The sequence below is a fragment of the Clinocottus analis genome, unplaced genomic scaffold (genome assembly GCF_023055335.1).
Source record: "Clinocottus analis isolate CAN_PGR_092001 unplaced genomic scaffold, fCliAna1.0.p SCAF_10, whole genome shotgun sequence".
NCBI classification, from domain to species: domain Eukaryota; kingdom Metazoa; phylum Chordata; class Actinopteri; order Perciformes; family Cottidae; genus Clinocottus; species Clinocottus analis.
In genome coordinates, this window is record NW_027175821.1 from 12635550 (window position 1) to 12654054 (window position 18505).

The window sequence follows — 18505 nt, forward strand, 5'->3', positions numbered from 1 at the left end:
TAAATCTTACTGTTGAGTTGGTCATTGATATTTGTCTACACATTTAACGTTGTGCAACACTACAAATAAAGTTCAACCACATACCTTGTTTTTTCCTTTAATCAGTTCAGACTCGACGTTTATGCTCTTAATCGAGTTGTGGGAGTAATTTCCCCCGACATCAATGTTGACCGAGAGTGTCTTGGTAGAAATGATGCAACTACAGGACATAAAACATCCAGTCATGCAGTCAGCATATGAAGAGATACATGCAGATTAGACCTTAAACAAAACTGAAAGACAAGACTCATTTTGTTTAAATTGGGAATCTTGTTGTTACGTTAATACATGTCCTGCGTACATCACACAATTATAAAGTACGTTGTGCTTTTCTACTTTAATAGCCCTGATTCTGAAAAGGTATTTTAAAAGGCCACTGAGACTGATGTGGGCCGAGACCAGGTCTAGACCAGCTTGTCTAGGTTATAAAACCAAGAGAAAGCATTCGTTTGACCACCACCCCCAACCTCTTTACCGCCCGTGGTGGGGAACAATCAGCCTGATGAGAGGAGAGGCAGAGGAGGAAACAGCAACAGCGGCAGGAAGGGCTGTGCTATGCGTCACCTCGTACAGGAAACCCCCCCAACACACACGTTCTGGCCAGAGGAGATAAGGTTGATCCTAAGACCTTGGCGTTCAACAAGGGATAGCTGATAACTTCTCAACCTGGTGATAAAGACACCCCTATATTTCTGCCCTCGACACCATCAGCCTCATTCCACGTCCAATATAGTAAGCGTCCCTCACATCTAAACCCTGCCTACTCTCTGCGCGTCACCCTCCAAACTCCCAAAGATTTAGACGAGATATGATCTTGAAGCGCTACACGCTGGATTTACAGTGACAGGTACTTTACAGGGTCAGGGCTGTATGAAACAAACATTTTGCACAATTGGCTTCCCACCAGGCTATAGCTGTTCCTTTGTCTCATTAGCTGCCTGCCACTGTTCATAGTGCCAAACCTGATTATCTTTAGGCCAGGCAGAAAGAGTTGCTTTGCCTCAACGCTCAGCTATAATTTATCATAAATATGGCAGGTACATGTGGGTTTTAGAGATAATTTAATAGCTAAAACAATAGAGGCGCTGGTGGATTAACACCATTGAGTATGTAATATAAGTTTGTCTCTTTCTTGTGCAGTGGTTCACAATGTTGTTTCAGGTAATGGTGTTGAGGCCTGATAACCCTGGGGTAATGACCCATTGTTTTCCTGATCTTACGAGTCGCAGGTCTCCTGCTGCCATCGACGAGCCAGGATCTCGGGAATGTTCATCTTGTTTGTGGGTTCACTACCAGGCCGGTATTCATGCACAGTCACTCATACACACAGTTCTGTTCAGATGTGTAACAGCTCTGGGAATCTGAGATTAATACACCTCCCTTGAGTTTCTACATCGGCCTACACAGCCACTGACCACAAACGAGAGGGCAGCTCTAGAGGGCTGCGTTTCTTTTATTAATGTGTCGTATTTTGGGCCAGAGTCAATTCAGTCAACGTAGGTCTGTTTGACAGTGGGATCCCCGGGCTGGTCTGGTGGGTCTGGACCCGACACGTATGCATTGTTAAGCCTGTGACACTGGTTTCCTGCATTTATGAGAACAACTCCAGTATGTGATGGTACTTAAGTTTATGTCCTCCAACCCAGCTGTTTGTGTAAATGCTGTGCAAAATATATACAGCAGTAGACACATTTACATGATTTACCATCTTTGTTCAGCCGTACAGATAATAAACATACAAACTGTGTTTTCTGGAGAGAAACTTTAGAGGTTAAGAATGACCTGAATCAAATAATTTAATATCCTGTAAACTGCAAAATAAATCTGAACATGCAGTATACCTGTAACTGAATAGAAAACACACACTCAATACAAGAATACCACTATGTGTAATTGATTTTGAATCTGATTATGTTGGGTATTCATGACATAATGGGAATCTATCCTTTTGATATGTTTTTAATTCTTTAAGATTGAAGCGAGTTTACAGAAAATTTAAAAGTTTAAACATGCACATTTTTGTGAATATAGTAAGATGATGACTCACTTTGTCAGCGAAGGGTCTGAGTGACAGGGTTGCCAGTACCAAAGGATGTTTGGCAAGGGTCTTCCATAAGCAGTGCAGGTTAGCTGATGCTGTTTGCCAAGCGTGTAGGGCTGCACGTCTGCAGTGGCAAGCTCTGCCTCGGAAATAGTTGGTTTCACTGTGAGAGAGAAGTGCACATAAACACACATGAGTACACAGACACACAAACACAAAAATACAGGGAGAGCAAGATAAAGAGAGAGACAACAGGTTAAATCAACTATCCGCCACTCCAGCCAACTGTGAAATCTCATAATGTATTTATAATGAGGGCCGACAGTCATGATGGATAGCCATGAAAAAGGTGCACACCGGTTGTCCTTTTGACGATGTGTAGAAGAAGAATGACAGGATGATTGGATAGCCCTGGGCTGTAGGTCAAAGAGTGACCCCACAGTGGCTCATGCCCATCAGTGTATCAACCATCAACAACAGACAAAGATCCTTGTGTCAGTGCACATCACATAGCCATTCTCTCCATGTGGAGCAGCTGAAATAGTCAGGCGACACACACTGACATAGCTAGGCAAACCACAAAACCTGCATCCCACCACACACTCCATCACATAGGACACATTCATAATCTGGAGCACTCTGATGGCCCTAAACTACTGATGAGATATTATTAATTATCAATAATTACTACCAGGAATCTCTTTTCTCTGTGTTTAGTTGTGTCTGTTTTGCATTCCAATAAATCAAAGCATTGTGAAGCAGGAAAGTTAAGGAAAATAAATAAAGTTTATGCAAACAAAAGGGGGGCTGATTTTTTACCGTTTTTGGCACACCATTGGGATTGCCATGTTTAAAGAATATAATGAATGTAGCTTTGCCCCCATGACAAGCTTGAAGTAGCTGAGGCACACGTTTCTGTTCTCTAGAGACGACAGACTTCTTCCAAGTTTCCACCTAACATGCTAAAACATGTATAACCTCTATATTCAGTTAAAACAATCAATTACATACTCAGTCCTTGTTTTCCTCAAGCTGTATACATATTGCATGGAACATGTTGTTTATATGAGCTGCACTGTATATATACACATGGTGAGGATGCAAATAAATGCTGGAGATGAGGGGGGTCTGGAGCGGCTGGAATCTGCATGCAGAATAGAGCCCAGGACATTTACACACTGTGCCAAGCCCCCCAAAAGAGCCCCAATAATCAACAACAGCTGCCCCTGCTACGTCAATCCAGCCCTGGAATCAACAAGCCCCCAAATTCCTCTCATACTAGAGTTGCTACCTGCCGTCCAGTGAACTGCACTGAAAGCAGCTACGGTGCTGGAGCAGCCAAAGCACTGCTTCATTTCCTTAGGATCAGCAGTCATTATCGGTTTAATGGTAACAGCTTACCGTTGACTACCAACGTGTAGCTCAGATTCCTGTATAAGCCCTTCACTTGGTTGCCCAGGCGTATGGTGAAGACCCCAGCATGCTTCTCCTGCACATCCATGATGGTCAAGTTGTAACCAGACATCTTGTAACAGGTGGAATTCTTGTGGATAGGAACCCCATCCTTATACCTTAAAAATAGAGGCATTAACAGGTTTTTAAACCATGGATAAAGAGTAAGAATCAATAAAAGAAGTGAATAGAAAGTTGACTCATAAAGGTGCTTGTTCATACAATTCATATCGGCAGTTTCTATTGGGACTGTAACCCATTACTTACCATGCTAACATGTCTGGTGGTGGCAGAGCGTTGACCTTGGGGTCAAACACAAGCTTATTTCTACCTTCTTTAACAGTCACCTTACTAGGCCGATCATGCCTAAAGGAGACATTGAGAAATGGATGCTCTGGAACAAAAGAGTAATGACAGACATTATAATCTATCAAAAAGTTATTGTCATATCATTGCAGAATCACCACAGTGAGAATTATTTAGATATAAAATCTGTGTGACAGTTTTGTTGTGTTTTTATGCTTTGGAAGTCATGATCTGGTTTTTAATTCATCCAAACCATACTCACCAAAGACAAGCACTCTTGCGAAGATGTTCTTGCTTTTTGTGGGTTCAATCTCAGCGTTGCAGCGGTACACTCCCTTATCCTCCATGGTAATGTTTGGCAAAAATAAAGCCTTGCTCATCACAAAAATTGTTGCAGGGTGGACTAATGTCTTCACTGTATGGTGCCGATTTTCCTGAAGATAAAAGAGGAACTATAAACTCCACTGCTCCAACCTGCGAGGGTGCATTCAACAGCAGGACTATGTCAAAAGTAAATCCTGAACTTACTTTCTTCTTTGAAAAATCCCATGTGAAGTTAATTCTTCCACCGTAGGAGGTCTCACCAGTACAGTTGAGTATGAGGGTGTCTCCAACCAACAGTCTGACACGCTCTGGGGTTATCTTTACATTATTAAGAACAGGATCTGTAAAAATGGTGAGAAGTATAAGAAGACTGTAAAATGTTTAAGAAACAGAGAAATTAACACAGATATATATTTTTTGATGAGGAAGATGGGTAGAAAGACAACAAACTCACTCAAACTAATTCTCATAGGGATGTACATCGACTTGAACTCTTGACCGTTGACCATGGTTTTACAGGTGAGCGTGCTATACTCAGTGTCGGGATCATAGGGAATCTTGAATCCAACCTTCGGGTCCCAGACCATTTCCTTAATGACCTGCTCTGGGAAAGGTTGGTGCTGCAATCAAGAGAGTAGATAGAATTGGTTAGTACCGTATATATTTGGTGACATTTGTGATGTTCGATAAAGAACACTGAGCCAGGCAGACTGACGTGTAATACACTCAACTTCATTTTGCATGTAACTCGTGCTCTACTGGCTTCAGCTGACAGACATCTGTTAAAGTGAAGATCTAATTAGTTTGTATTGTTTTGTGGAGCGTAACCTCTGTAATCATTTCTGCAATGTTGACTCGGAAACAGGATGTACGTGTCTGCTGCTGTTTGTTCTCAGGCCAGAAGTTAGGCTGGGAGAGGAGGCAAAGGAAGGGAAGGAAGGAAGGAAAAGGAGCAGAAAGGAGGAGTGCCATAGATTTACATAGAGCAGGAAGGTCACACAACCACTATCTGTGCCATCTGAGTTAGTCCACAGCAGCCACTGTGTCAATGGCAAGAAGCACACACTTTGTGGCTGGCAGGTAACTCTGTCAAGATGGTTTTCATTCTGTCTATAGTGACCACAACTAGGTTCTTACGTTTGACAGAAAGATTTAAAAAAAAAGTCAAAACAAACCACATAACTGAGGGACCTTTCCTCCACTGACATCTTTAGCTGCATTCTGGTATCAAACATGTCGATCCTCATGATAAGTTGCCTGTTGTTTCCTGTGACTGGACACAGTGTGTACTCTTTTTCTACTGGATTTCCTGATGTTTGTAAGAGAAGGTAGGCTAAATTTAGTCTGAGGGTCTATTCTGAGAAAAACACTCTTGGAACACCTTCCTGCTCCTAGAGGAAGCAGACAGAATGACTCCCATTGCCGCCCCTGAGCTTCACTCAGACAAGCCACTGTCCCTGGTCTGTTTCTGTAGGCTCAAGTGATTTAACACACAAAGGGTGTGAGAACCAGCAAGATGCCTGAAGCACGCAGTGCCAAAGACGTCAAGGATACGATAAGGATACCCTGCTGTGGTATTAATAGCAATCTGGCTTTCTGAGATGATGTAATAAGTGATTTACTTCTAAATCCATGTGCAACCAGGTTTATGGAGCACATATAGTGTATTACTATATCCAGCCCAATCACAAGCAGAAGGTGTGAAGTGTTTCGTCTCTGAGAGACTTTACCCCCGTGAGTGTAACAACAGCATCAGGAGAGGACGTCCGGCAGGGAACCACCAGGCTGGTCTCATGCCTGTAGAAGAACAATAATTTATACGTGTGATGATGGGGCTCCACAAATGGTTGCTCTGGATCTGAAAGACAAAAAAAACAACCTCAAATTAGGTAAAATCTAAAATACAGGTCAGTCAGAAATCGCATTTCTAAGCAGATGGGGCCATGTTTTGTAGCACATTTACAGCTGTTGTTCTGAATGCTATGGAGCTGCGTTTAGCTGTGCAATCGAATCAGGGTAATGTCAGGGCATCCAACACAGAGAACATATCTCGGATCAGTTCATTCTAACCGGATAAGGCAGCAGACCACAGACAGAGTAATCAGGCTAGGGCTGTGTTCCTACTGGGCAGCCAGGCATCACACAGCCTCTGTGGGAAATTTATGACTACACAAATAGTCTGCAATTGGTGTGAGGTCAAGCAGTAGTGGTGTGATAAAGGAACCATTATTTGAAAAGTAAGCATGGAAAATTATGTAATAAACAGCTGAAGGGCTTTGAAAAGAAAGCGTTAGACTAAACACAGGCACAGCAGGCAGCCTGGGAACCACATTCACAAAGAGGGAACAAAGTGCATCCAGCATGTAGTTTAGCCATTGTCTGCAGCTATTTCACATTCCTGCTTAGACCGATATTTCATGATTTTATCTTTATTTACTGTCTTTATATATATTATAATAAATGTCAAAAAGCCCACACATCAAGCTAAATTGGGCTGAGGTTGACTTTACACTCAAAATCAGCTCCTTATGCCAACACCAATCTTCATTTCAATGATTCTGTAACGGTAACTGGTGCCATGTGACACTTTGGTGGAGACTTCTGAAAACAGTAGCTGGAGCAGGAAATGACCAGGACTTCCCGTGTAATCACGCTCACCCTTCCACCGCAAGAAGAGACCATAGTGGGAAAGAAATCACCTCCTTTCACTCTTTCTGAGAAGGAGAGCTGAGGCATTATAATCTGAATGCATGTAGATTAAAGTCATTTTCCAGGAATAACTGGAGTCATGCAAAGTCTTTTTCTGTACTTCCTTCATTCTTTCTTTCTTTGAGACTTTCTTCCCTTTTTCTTTTTCTTTCTCTTTCTGACAATTTTTTTTTCCAGTTCTCGTATCTTGCGGTAAATATCAGATTGCTCATTAGTGTCTTATTCTGTCCATTATGAGCCATTGTCTGGCTGCCAGTGGCGTCAGCAGATGACAATCACCCTGTTAAAACCTGACTTTACTTTCATAAAAACAAATATTTAAATATTAGATTGAAGAAAAACAACACAGTCCTCTCATCTGGGGTTTAGTTTATATAAGAATTATTTGTATTTCTTAAGTTAAATTACATTCTTTTTTTCTCATTCTACAAAATGATGTAGATTCTTCACTGGAAGGGAAAATGTCAGTGTCATAAAGCTGTCAGAGACTGCACAGGTTTCTCTGATGTTATTTTATTCCCACTGGTTCATTTACTGCATTTGACGAAAAACCCAGATAATCTGAATTGGTCAGAGCACCTTGCAGGTCTCACCTGTGACGAAGACGTAGACCGAGCTGATGTGTTTTAAACCATTCTTGGAGTAAATACATCTGTAGCTTCCTGTGTCATTGACAATTAAGCTCGTAACTGTCAGTTTGCTGCAGTGTGAGTGAGAGTGACCGCGGGAATCACACTGCTCCATCTTCACGGCTTCTGAGTTCAATCGACTGGGATCAGCAAGTGTCCAGTGCAGCGGCCCATGACCTCTGACAAAAGACAGCGAGGGACAATATTAGATGGATACAAAGAGAATATTCCTTACCGTTTGATGACTCATGCTACTTTGTGAAGAACATTTAAAGCAATTTGTACCATCAGATATGTTATTTTTCGCATTACAGTTGATCTGTTCTCTGGAAACAAAGAATTGGATCAAAAATTCGGATCCATTTACAGAAAAAGTGTCATAGTTGGCAACTCATGACCTTTTTAATTTAGGCAGCGGCTGTTCTCCCATGAAACTTTCTGACTTTAAGTTCATTTGTAGTTTATTTTGAGTTAATCTTAAGTCATCCAGTTAGTTGAACTTTCACATGGGAACATGCTTCTCCTGGACGATGTGCTCGGCTGACACATTCTTTCCACACGGCATCCATTTTAAAACTCTCAAAAAAAAGATCCCAGAGGAACATCAAGCATGTCTTGCATTCCACTGCTTTTGCCTGCAGAATGTTGGGTCAAGCAACCTCCAGCTCTCGTCCAGTGACAGAAAACAAGACGCTGCGGTATGGGCCAGGCCCCTTAGCATATGGCCTTATAGGGAAGCATTACATTATATATATGAGTTCTTGAACATTCCTTGCGGGCCTACAAAATGAAGCAAGGCTCTCTAAATTCTTAAGAAATGTGAAGGCAGCACACTTTGGTCCCACCATCCCAAAAGGAAGTTGCAACAGGCTGATAAATGTGGTCCAACACTTGTTCCTGTCAAGGATTGTGCCAGCATCTTTGTAGCTAGCATGTGTCCTGAGGCTCAGGCATGTGCCGTTTACTTTCCCCCTGGCCTTTCTGTCATTGGATAAGACAACAGTCTGAACTTTATGGCTGCAGTGACAGTTCAGACACTGACTCCTCTCCTCCCGTCTGACCTCTGATAACTGACCAAGAAGGGGCACTTATTTAATTATTGCAAACACTGATGTTTAGGATTTCCTTGACAAGATACTTCATTTTGTCAATCATGCATTTACATATTCATAAAAGTCTACATGCAGTGGTTACGTTACTGTAAGTAAAAGTACGAGGAATATTCATCTTGTGTTGATTTTAACGGTCCGTTACAAAAGTGGTGTTGTTTCCGCGAACCGCTGTCCTGTGCCGTCAGTATTTCATAAGCAGTTCAAAGTTCCACACAGTGACTTCAAAGCATCAAACGTAAAAGCAACTTTTGCAAATGGTTTTACCGTTACATAAAATATGATCAAATTTCTCATCCTAATGTATTGGCATGTAAAGAGCATGTTAATGATGTAGCTGGTTGAGGTGGAGCTCATTATAATATCCTAAATACTGTTGGGTGGTTTAATCTTCGATTATTACATTATATTAGCTAAATATGACATTAAACACTGATTTAATTTAAACTGTACTTAATGTATTTAAATGTCATTTAAACGCAAATAGTGTGTTGCATACCTGCATATTAGGTTCAACGACTCGTCCTTAGATTGAATGAGGGGATTGTCAGCGGGCAGAATCTTAGGCGAGTGGTCTTTCTCCAAATATCCTGTTGAACACACACACATACACCACTATTAGAGAGAAACTCGCAAACCTGCTCATTGACAGCATCGCATTAATGTTATTCGTCTCTCATGCTAAACAACAAAAAACCTTGGAGGAAATCCCCATGAATCAGTTCAGCACTGTGCATGTGGGTTCACTTTGTGCCGACATGCTCCTGCCTCTTATGCAAGTGATGGACCGCTGTGAGAACACTAGGGGTGTTTCCGGTGCTGCGAGGGAAAGTTGTAAAATGACTAGTGGTCTGGGATGAGCAGAAAAGAAGAAAGGTGGAAGAGAGGGAGGGAGGGGTCGATACCGGGAGCATGTTAGACCTTGTCGAGTGTCTTTTCACGCATTTCCTCGAAATGAATCGCTCAATGGGTGTTCCCTTCCTCTCTTTTAGGAACAAGTCATTTTTTCATTGACCATCGACCTTGCACTCTAAGTACTGTTAGTGTATCACATTATCACGGGGGAAAAGCCGAGGTCGAGATATTTGCATCAAAGGTGGCCTGCTGTAACTGTTGAGAGGTTAACAGTGATCAACACTGGAAACACTGATTCTCCCTGTTGTCCAGGAGGCTGTCCCATATGTGATTTCCTTCTTTTCAATGAGCTCCCTGAACAGCTTTTAATTATGGTCAGAAAACAAGTTTAATAATTCTTCAGGTAATCCATTATTTGTAGCTAAAATCAAGAAAGACAATGGAGTTACACAACAGCTTACTGACATGTTGACAAACCATGGATACTAAGGTATATGCCCACGCACATTGAAAAACAATACACACACCTGCATTTACAAAGGAAAACACAAATATACAGAAAAACTCAAACAGTAACACACACACTGCTAGTATTTGTCCATTATTCAGACCAGCTGCTGGGCTCAGAATGAGCTGACGATGCCAGTGTTGGCAGTAGCGCTCGATATTGACTTCCTCACAGAATATTAGCACATCATTGTTTTATTGTCCAAGGTTACGCAGTGGGGAAGGGATGTGGCTCATGCTCTTTTATGCCGGGATACCATGCTCTGTTCAGCTGCATATTATATTAATACAACTCAAGCTTCCTGAGCATTATAAACAATCCCATAATTTACAAATCCCAAGTTAATAACTATCTGTTGTTGATTTCTCCTGAAAGGTCACACATATTTCCTTGTGAATGTTCTAGTTTGTGTTTTCTGACCTCACATCCGCAAATTGGCAGCGAGTCATATAATTGAGTAACTTGCTGGCAATGAGAACTTTGCAAATAATGAATCAAACTGAATTTGATCCTTGGGATCTGATAAGTACAATCGGCAATATAAAAAGCACAATACGTCATTTGATGTCTGCATTTCGGATGTTGTAATACAAAAGCAACCAATGTAAGAATGTTGGCATCTGCTTGAAGACACCAACAAAAACCTCTTCCTGACCTTGAATTGCACCGACATGAAGCTAATCTCTTAAAACTGGACAATTTTCCCCATTTCTCCTCAGTAACACACTACAGATGGATGAATCAGCAGGAGCCTCCAGCAACCCACTGAAAAAGAAAAAAAAAAACATCCTGCGGCTCTCAACACCCACACTGTCAAAACTCCCACCTGCCCCACTGCCTGCCCAAAGCTGACCTCAGCAAGCGTCCAGACACCCCTAACCCTCCGTAACAGCTGTGTGCCGCATTCCTCCAGCAGAGAGCCTGAAAAATGCCAGAAATTGTGCTTACTGTGTTGGTTCAAAGAGCCCTGAAGCTGGTTCTCATTAAAGGCTATTGAGGAGAGGACAGGCATGGAATAAACAAAATGAGAGAGAGAGAGAGAGAGAGAGAGAGAGAGAGAGAGAGAGAGAGAGAGAGAGAGAGAGAGAGAGAGAGAGAGAGAGAGAGAGAGAGAGAGAGAGAGAGGGCTGTGACTTCTGGTTCTGTTTCAATGGTGATGGGGTCTTGAGTCACACAACATCAAACTGATTATTGTCTCAGGGCCAAGTTTACTAACATGAGACCAGAATCACATTTGTATGTCCTTGTCCTGACTTGGCATTGGCGAGGGGAAGTGGCACAGGACACGGTGTTTGTACAACATTTGTGGTAGCTTCACAGAAAATAAAGACACAAAATACAAACATTGTTGGATTCCAGGACACTGTTCTGAAATGTTTGAAGTCCAATGTCATTAAAATATTTAGTCTCAAACAACAGCCAGCCAATGACAAAAACACTCAATAAATGTAAGCCAGTGGTTCAGCAGTGTTCACCAAGATGCTTTCCTTTCATCAAATGTCAAAATATACAATTAGAAAGATAGTTTTGTGAAAATTGAATTGACATTGTGACAATAAAGTTTACACAGCTCTGGCAAAATGATCTGAGTAAAGTGCTCCTGTAGCTATACCATTTAGGCCTGTCCTTGACCAAAGACATTCTTAGTCAATTACATTTAGTAAACTAATCTATTGTTGATTGGTTTATCGGTATCAGAAATCGTGCAGATACACCATTTTGTATATTGTGTTTATAAGAGATGTGTATTCTAAAAATACATTATTCAGCATGAACACGCATTATAAGTGGGGTCAGTCCTAATTGTTTTATTATTATATATTTTGTTGGTGTTTATTTATAATAATTCTAGACTGATTTGCAGTTTTTCATTTTACAACAACTTTATAGAACTGTAGGTTGAACATACAACAAATATTGTAATATGTGTGTAGGAGCCATTAGTCACGGGTGTGTATTTTATTGTGGTAATGTGTGTTTTATTGTGATAGTTTAAATACGGGGCACCGGTATGAGCAAGGGGGATTGACGATGCATGGGTGACGGGGAGATCAGACGGTTTTTACCGCTAAACTAAAGTGCTTCGTAAAGAGATCAAGAAAACAAAAATAACAACATGTAAACGTATGATGGGAAACCCCATGTTGCATGCTTTTAAGTGCAGGAAATAATGTGCTGGATTCCCTTTTCTTTTGTAGAGAGTACACCTCATCTCCCCGACTTCCTGCGCCGTCATGAAACAACACGACTATCTTCAGAGTCAATCTGTTTTTGGTGTGTTCAAGGCAAAAGTAACAATATGGCATGATGTCCTTGTACTCTTGTGACAACAAAAGACATTGAAAGGGTGGAGCGTGAATTACAGCCTCACAAAAGAGTGCAGGGTCACTCTATGTGAGTTATCAGCTGTAATGCGGCCGTGGTGATAGCAGCGAAACAGTAGTAAAAAGTTGTCAATCTGCGACAGCCACTGGGTTGAACTTCCTGTCCTGAACTGTAAATGGATAGCACGCAATCTGTTTAGCCTTTTGTTGGTCTAATAATTAAACACACAAAATAGTTCTCTTAATTATTAAAGTTATTATTTCACTTGTGAACGACCTGGTTGGTGTTTTGTGCCTCTGATGTTTTGTGGAGATTTTCCAGAAAAACAAAAAAATACCAAACAAAGATGAAACCTTGACAAGACTTGAGACCACCTGCCAAAATAAGTAGTAACTACCATTGCTACATGGTCTGTGTGTCCTGAAGTATTCTCTCTCCCGTCCACTTTGCCAACTGCAAGGTTAAGACAACAGTTAGGGAGAGTGCCTTTTTTATTAGCCGTATATTAGCCATTGGAGATTAGGAGGCAAAAATTCCCCAGACTGCTCTTAAAAAAGCAAAATAAATGAACATCTGGCCATGATGGGTGGCCATTCTAGGTTATATAAAGTTGAGTAGTGCCAACAAACAGGAATCGCCTGCATGAGACTGCAAAATGGTAAAAACCAGAGGATTCCTGTTCCATAACATATGACTAAGAGTAGTTGGCAGACAGAAGCTCCTTGAAATTGAAATCTCACGCAAGATTTAAAGAAAATATATTGCTGGCTCAGAATGGATCTGCCTACTTTGGACCAGACGCTGCAATCACATAGAAACAGCTACACAAAGCAATTTGTTAAATTAAATCCCTGTGCAAGGGCATGGCTTTTTCTGATCTGCTGGTAAAACCCTCAATCCAGGTGAGTGTGTGTGTGTGTGTGTGAGTGTGTTTGCGTGTATAGATGTGTTTTTCTTGTGCTGCCAGTGCAGACCAAGATGTACCGTCAGTGAGCAATGAGCCCCCCCTGAACTTGGTTGACCTCTCATCTCTCCCATTTTCCACTCCATCTCAAGTGTCATAGCAGGAAAGAAAGAAAAAACTTCCAAACTAATTTGACACATCAACTCACACTGCGAGAAAGACGACTTAAAGAAATAAACAAGGCTGTCTTCATCTTATAAAAACAGATGTTTGACTGATACAACGTAATGTAGACTAATAGAAAAGAATTACAACCACAATGAGTGAACGGAATTCAGGACAATAAAATAACAATGAAGCTTCCAAGATAAAATTCAATCATCCCTTCAATCATTATTTCTTCCAATCATCACTTTGCTTCACTTGCTTTTCCAGGATTTGGCCTGTAGCCTAAAACACCACTGACTAAAACCATGTAAATGTACACGTATAACTCTCTTCTTGGAGGATTGATCTAGTACAACACAAGAGTTACCGACCTGAATATATTACGCAATCCATGAACTTCACAGACTCAGTTCACTGAATCAGCAATACACCACAAGTGATTTGCACAAGGGTTGAAAGTCGTTGACCATTACACAGGCCGACTGAAATAAATCTGAAATGCAAGCATCATGTTGCAGAGAGCTGCAAAAAAAGTTTCCTCTCTCAGTCTGAGCCGTTATGCTTCATTTAAATTGGTGTCAAAAGGTCACCAAGCAACACACTTGACCTGTGCTCACTTTTCAATGAGAAGCAGCTACATGTTAATTATAAACAAAATACCAAATAGATTAGACTATCTTTTAGACACAGTTTAGCTTCAGTGAAAATGTAAAAATAGAAGATTATCAAACTGCATCTCAGTATATGTGATGAACTGGCGACTTGTCCAGGGTGAACCCTGCCTTCGCCCCTTGACAGCTGGGAGCGGCTCCAGCGACCTGTGACCCTAATGAGGATAAGCGGTTCAGATAATGGATGGGTGGATGGATCTCAGTATAATGATACATAACTTTATCATGACACAAAGTGCGGCATGGATCTAAAATATTTGTGGTTAAGCATAAATTAATTGTTTCTGTGCAGCTCTATGCTTTATTTACACGTACATGGGTTACACATCTCAGCATGAATAGAAAGAAGTTGATGCACCACCAATAACTAATGGCTCTACCAGCCAGTAGCTTCCCTGCAGGAACAATACCCTCCTGTCGTCCCTGCCATTGTCATGTGGATGCAGTTTGACACCATGAGCGCAAGGAGCTCCAGGAAGAAATCTTTGCTCAGGTAGCGTGTCACATTTCCGTGACCTTTACTTGCCAAAACAATTCCAGGCTGCCTCTTGCCCCTACGTCCGCTTCCTCCTTGTGTCTTTCCCACGCTTTTTGGGTGGACAGTGAAGGAAATCTACTTAAAAACATCGTAGACAAAGCTTCATAGGCTAAAAGCATGTACGTATGTGTTTGTGACAGGGGGGTGGTTCCTTTGTTTGGATAGACTGTTTATTTGGGAATGGTGAGGAAGGCTTCGTGTGTATCTCAGTGGCACACTAGACCTGGCACAAGGTGGAAGAACATCCACCGTTTATCTATTTATCTTGTTTTTGTGCAGTGACACTGAGACAATGAAGCTGATTGTCCTCTCTGAAGAAACAGGCTCTCCCTTCCCATCCTGTTCACTCACAGATAACAATTGCTGGATAGACGTTTTTCAGGCTGATTTGAAATGTCTGACTGTCTGGGAAAAAATATGATTCAAACAAATCCACAATTCATCATTAAATAAATCTGGTATTAAATATAGTCTCCCCATCTGTTAGTCAACACATTTTATTGACATGAATAATCACCCAATTACCACAGGACGAGACTACCTCTAGCGGCTAAACCGAGAACTGCAGGTGCAATGACAGCCTGGGCACATCATTTTCCTAAAACATTCAAATTGTATATTCTACTAAAATATAAAGCCCTGAAATATCCAGAAACAATAAAAAATGTTCCACAAATGTAAGGATAACACAATCAAACTATTGGTAGCAGCTCAAAGATAATATAAGAATAAGAATAGCATTAGTATGAATTAAAAAGCCACTCAACTTTCTTCTTCTGATCAATGACGTCTGATTTTGTCAAATGTCTGTGAAACAACATGCTTTCATTCATTCATTGAAACGAATCTAAAAGTCAAACAGTGCGATGTTAAAACTCACTTCTTAACACTCCACAACGCATAAATAACTGGTCGGTATGAGCATGAATGACTTCTTACCATTTGCGAGTGATGAACAACACAAGATGACAACGAACCATCTGCAACAGTCGGATGAGACCATCCTGGCGGCTCTTCACCGAAATCCACACCGTGGTGTTAGAAATAAAGTAATAAGAGTCCTTGGCAGAGGCTTATGATTCCGCGTGACTAAACAAAGTCTCAAAGAGCAAAGATGGCTCTTTTTGTTTAAAAAAAAAAACGTGTTGTTAATCCACAAAACCCCTCAGGTGTACATGCAAAAAGCGGCAGTGGTTCTCCCGTTTCCCATGGCGCGTTTCGCAGGGGAGCTCCTGCGCAGCTGGTTAGTCCAACTCCCGATCCGGCAAAGAGGAGACGGATGTACCGCTGTATCCTCGAGGCAGGTGCTCTCGAACACCCCCAAAAAGTCAGATGAATTCAATTCAGTGGTTTGCGAAAAAATAAAAGTTGAGTGAGTGGTCTGACTGGTCAGGTGGAGCCTACAAAAACCAGATTAATCTGCTCACTGCTTTTCATGCGCGCCTTGGACAATTTCTCCTCCCTTTCGCCTCTGTGCAACACTTACAGTCCATGCGTCAGGCACGTTTTATGGAGACACGGAGGAAGGACGCAACGTCACTCTTTTGGGGGGGACAGACTCCTTCCTTCAGGCTACTGAGGAGGGGATAACCTCATGAGCAATAATGATTTTCTTTGCTAATCGTGCAACACATTGTGTCCACAACGTAATGTGTTACTCCTACAAATGGTACAGGGGTACACCATTAAACATAAACAATAATTAAGTCATTTTATTTATCTTCAGTTGAAAACTACACTTGAAAGGCAACTTAAATTACCCTAAAATGGGTCTATCACAGCATTGTTTCAATCGTGATTAACAACCCCTCATTGATCTGTGGTCAGAATATGTTTCTACAGGACTGTTTGAAGTTAAATAAGTAGAAGTAGATCATTAAACCTTTTTCATCTGACCTTTGTGTGTAAAGCCTTTGATAAAAAAAACAACTGAGGGTAAAGGTAACAGCAGTAATCTTGTATTAAGAGGGAAATTGACCAAAATGTTAGCAATCATTACAATATCAGATTGAATCTATCTGTTCAAGTGTTTAGAGTAAATATTTGCTGGATTTATTTTTAACTTCAGAAACAGGACACATAGCTTTTTATATCAATGTAAATAATCCTCTTTTGTCCAGCAGTACCCCGCAGTGTGTGGATGTGCTGCAGACTGTTTTCTTTTATCACCACAACAATTGCACTGCTGCTGCAGGTCACAGTAGCAGGCATTGTAAATAAGAACATCCTGCCCTCACCTTTCCGCCCACGGACTGAAAAGCCACCATTTTGGGGACTGGATCTTGAGTGCGGGGAATAGGCAAAGTGGTGAAATGTGATGAGCGTCACTCTTCCATTCCTGGAGCAGGAAAACAGTGAAAAGCCATATGAGATTTTTTTTTTATAACATCTTGGTCTTGGAGTCCTTTTGTATTTTGGTATTCAGAGATCAAGTAATAAGTCAAGAATTCAAACATTTGCTTTTGCACAAAATAAATCAAGGATATTAAAAAGTATGTCAGTATTTGGTTGAATGAACACACACAAAAAACTCTCTTCTGTGTGGTTTAACCCAAAAAAGGGGACAATATCATATTGTTGTGTTGCGTTACTTTGTTCTAATTCTACTTTGTTAACTTTTTGACAGTGGACCCTCACTATCACAATCTGTTGATGAAAAAACAATAAAGTCATTCTTCTCACTTTGTAGACTTGGGAATTAGCTTAACTTGGCATACAATTAACAAGACTGTCAAATAGTATTATTCTCAAGAAGATGTGGCCAAGACATGGGGTCTCAGGTTTTGAATAGTGACATGAGTAAAGATTATATGATAGACTTACACCTTTGGAGAAAAGGAAACTCAATAAATACAAAAATAAGAGGTGAGGTTTGCGAGAAACTGCCTTGTCTATTACAAAAATCTTCTTAGTGTGTTCACATTTCAGTCTTCAGTAAAGGAGACATTCCCACTTAAACGAGAGGGCATCTCCTGATGAACAATTGGTGGAAGTTGCTCGCTGATGGGGTGGGTTTGAAGTGTATTATTTTAGAATCTGGTGTTCAAAACACACTATGGGGGACTAACTGGTTCTAAACACACAGCATGCGCTTTTCCTTTCGCCCCAACAGCAAAGTCTTCTTCAGTGAATGAACCTGATTGAAATAAAGTTTTTTTTTTTCCTGCAGAGAGGTGGAGCGGTCTGACTGCCCTACTGATCAAATGACTGTCAGTCTCGAGTTGAAACAATGCCATAGTCTCCAAACCCCACTCATACTACAGCATTGGAAGCAGGGCATATCATGTTACCGATTAAATGTTGGTGGACAAAATAAGATTGATAGGCCAGGATATTAACAAAAGAATTTCTTCCATGACAGCAATGTTATAGATTGTTTTACTTTCAAGCCAGAGTCCTGGACAGAGGTATGCACCAGTTGGAAAACCTAAAACAATCTGGAAATCAATCATGCATACAATTTATGATGCAAGTAAATGGCCCACAGATCTGAGGGTCTCTCCAAAATTGTATACAACTATAATATATATAATATTTTAAGTTCAACATCCCCATTGTTGGATTATAAATAACATGAGATATCAACGATTTGGAAAAAGGTAATATGGAATAAAAAATACATCAATTCAAAAGGGAATCTAATAAAAAAAGTTAAGTTTTTGAAAATGTATCATATTAGCAGAATTAGCTGTCAAGTTTAATATACGCTGAATATCTTGTTTTAGAAACACAGAGCTACAGAGCTAACAGAGTACATGTGCATGCTGTTTTAAAAGTGGAAAAAGCACAGTCATGTTGGCCAAACTACCTGGTTACTTTTGTCAAATGGGCCTGTTATGGCTGAATAAAAACAGGGTATTGGATTCCTTAAGTAGTGGAACGCATGTGGTACACGTTGCACATCGAGACCTGCAAGACAGTAAAATG

General features: G+C 40.9%; 1 protein-coding gene across 3 annotated transcripts in view; it reads right to left on the reverse strand.

Moving 5' to 3' along the window:
• The window catches only part of kdrl (kinase insert domain receptor like), a 45073-nt gene that overhangs the window by 25136 nt on the left and 1432 nt on the right, over nucleotides 1-18505 (reverse strand). Inside the window, exons 2-12 of one of the 3 annotated variants that reach the window (XM_068589230.1) lie at nucleotides 16816-16916; nucleotides 9109-9199; nucleotides 7465-7679; nucleotides 5893-6020; nucleotides 4617-4782; nucleotides 4367-4503; nucleotides 4101-4272; nucleotides 3800-3926; nucleotides 3482-3651; nucleotides 2087-2243; nucleotides 85-199 (exon numbers count right to left, since the gene is read on the reverse strand). In XM_068589230.1, coding sequence (XP_068445331.1) covers nucleotides 85-199; nucleotides 2087-2243; nucleotides 3482-3651; nucleotides 3800-3926; nucleotides 4101-4272; nucleotides 4367-4503; nucleotides 4617-4782; nucleotides 5893-6020; nucleotides 7465-7615 — 1323 coding nt within the window. In that variant the 5' untranslated portion in view covers nucleotides 7616-7679; nucleotides 9109-9199; nucleotides 16816-16916. Of the gene's footprint in view, nucleotides 1-84; nucleotides 200-2086; nucleotides 2244-3481; nucleotides 3652-3799; nucleotides 3927-4100; nucleotides 4273-4366; nucleotides 4504-4616; nucleotides 4783-5892; nucleotides 6021-7464; nucleotides 7680-9108; nucleotides 9200-15517; nucleotides 16040-16815; nucleotides 16917-18505 lie in introns of those variants that run through there. The other 2 variants (XM_068589220.1, XM_068589239.1) reach the window with 2 other exon arrangements.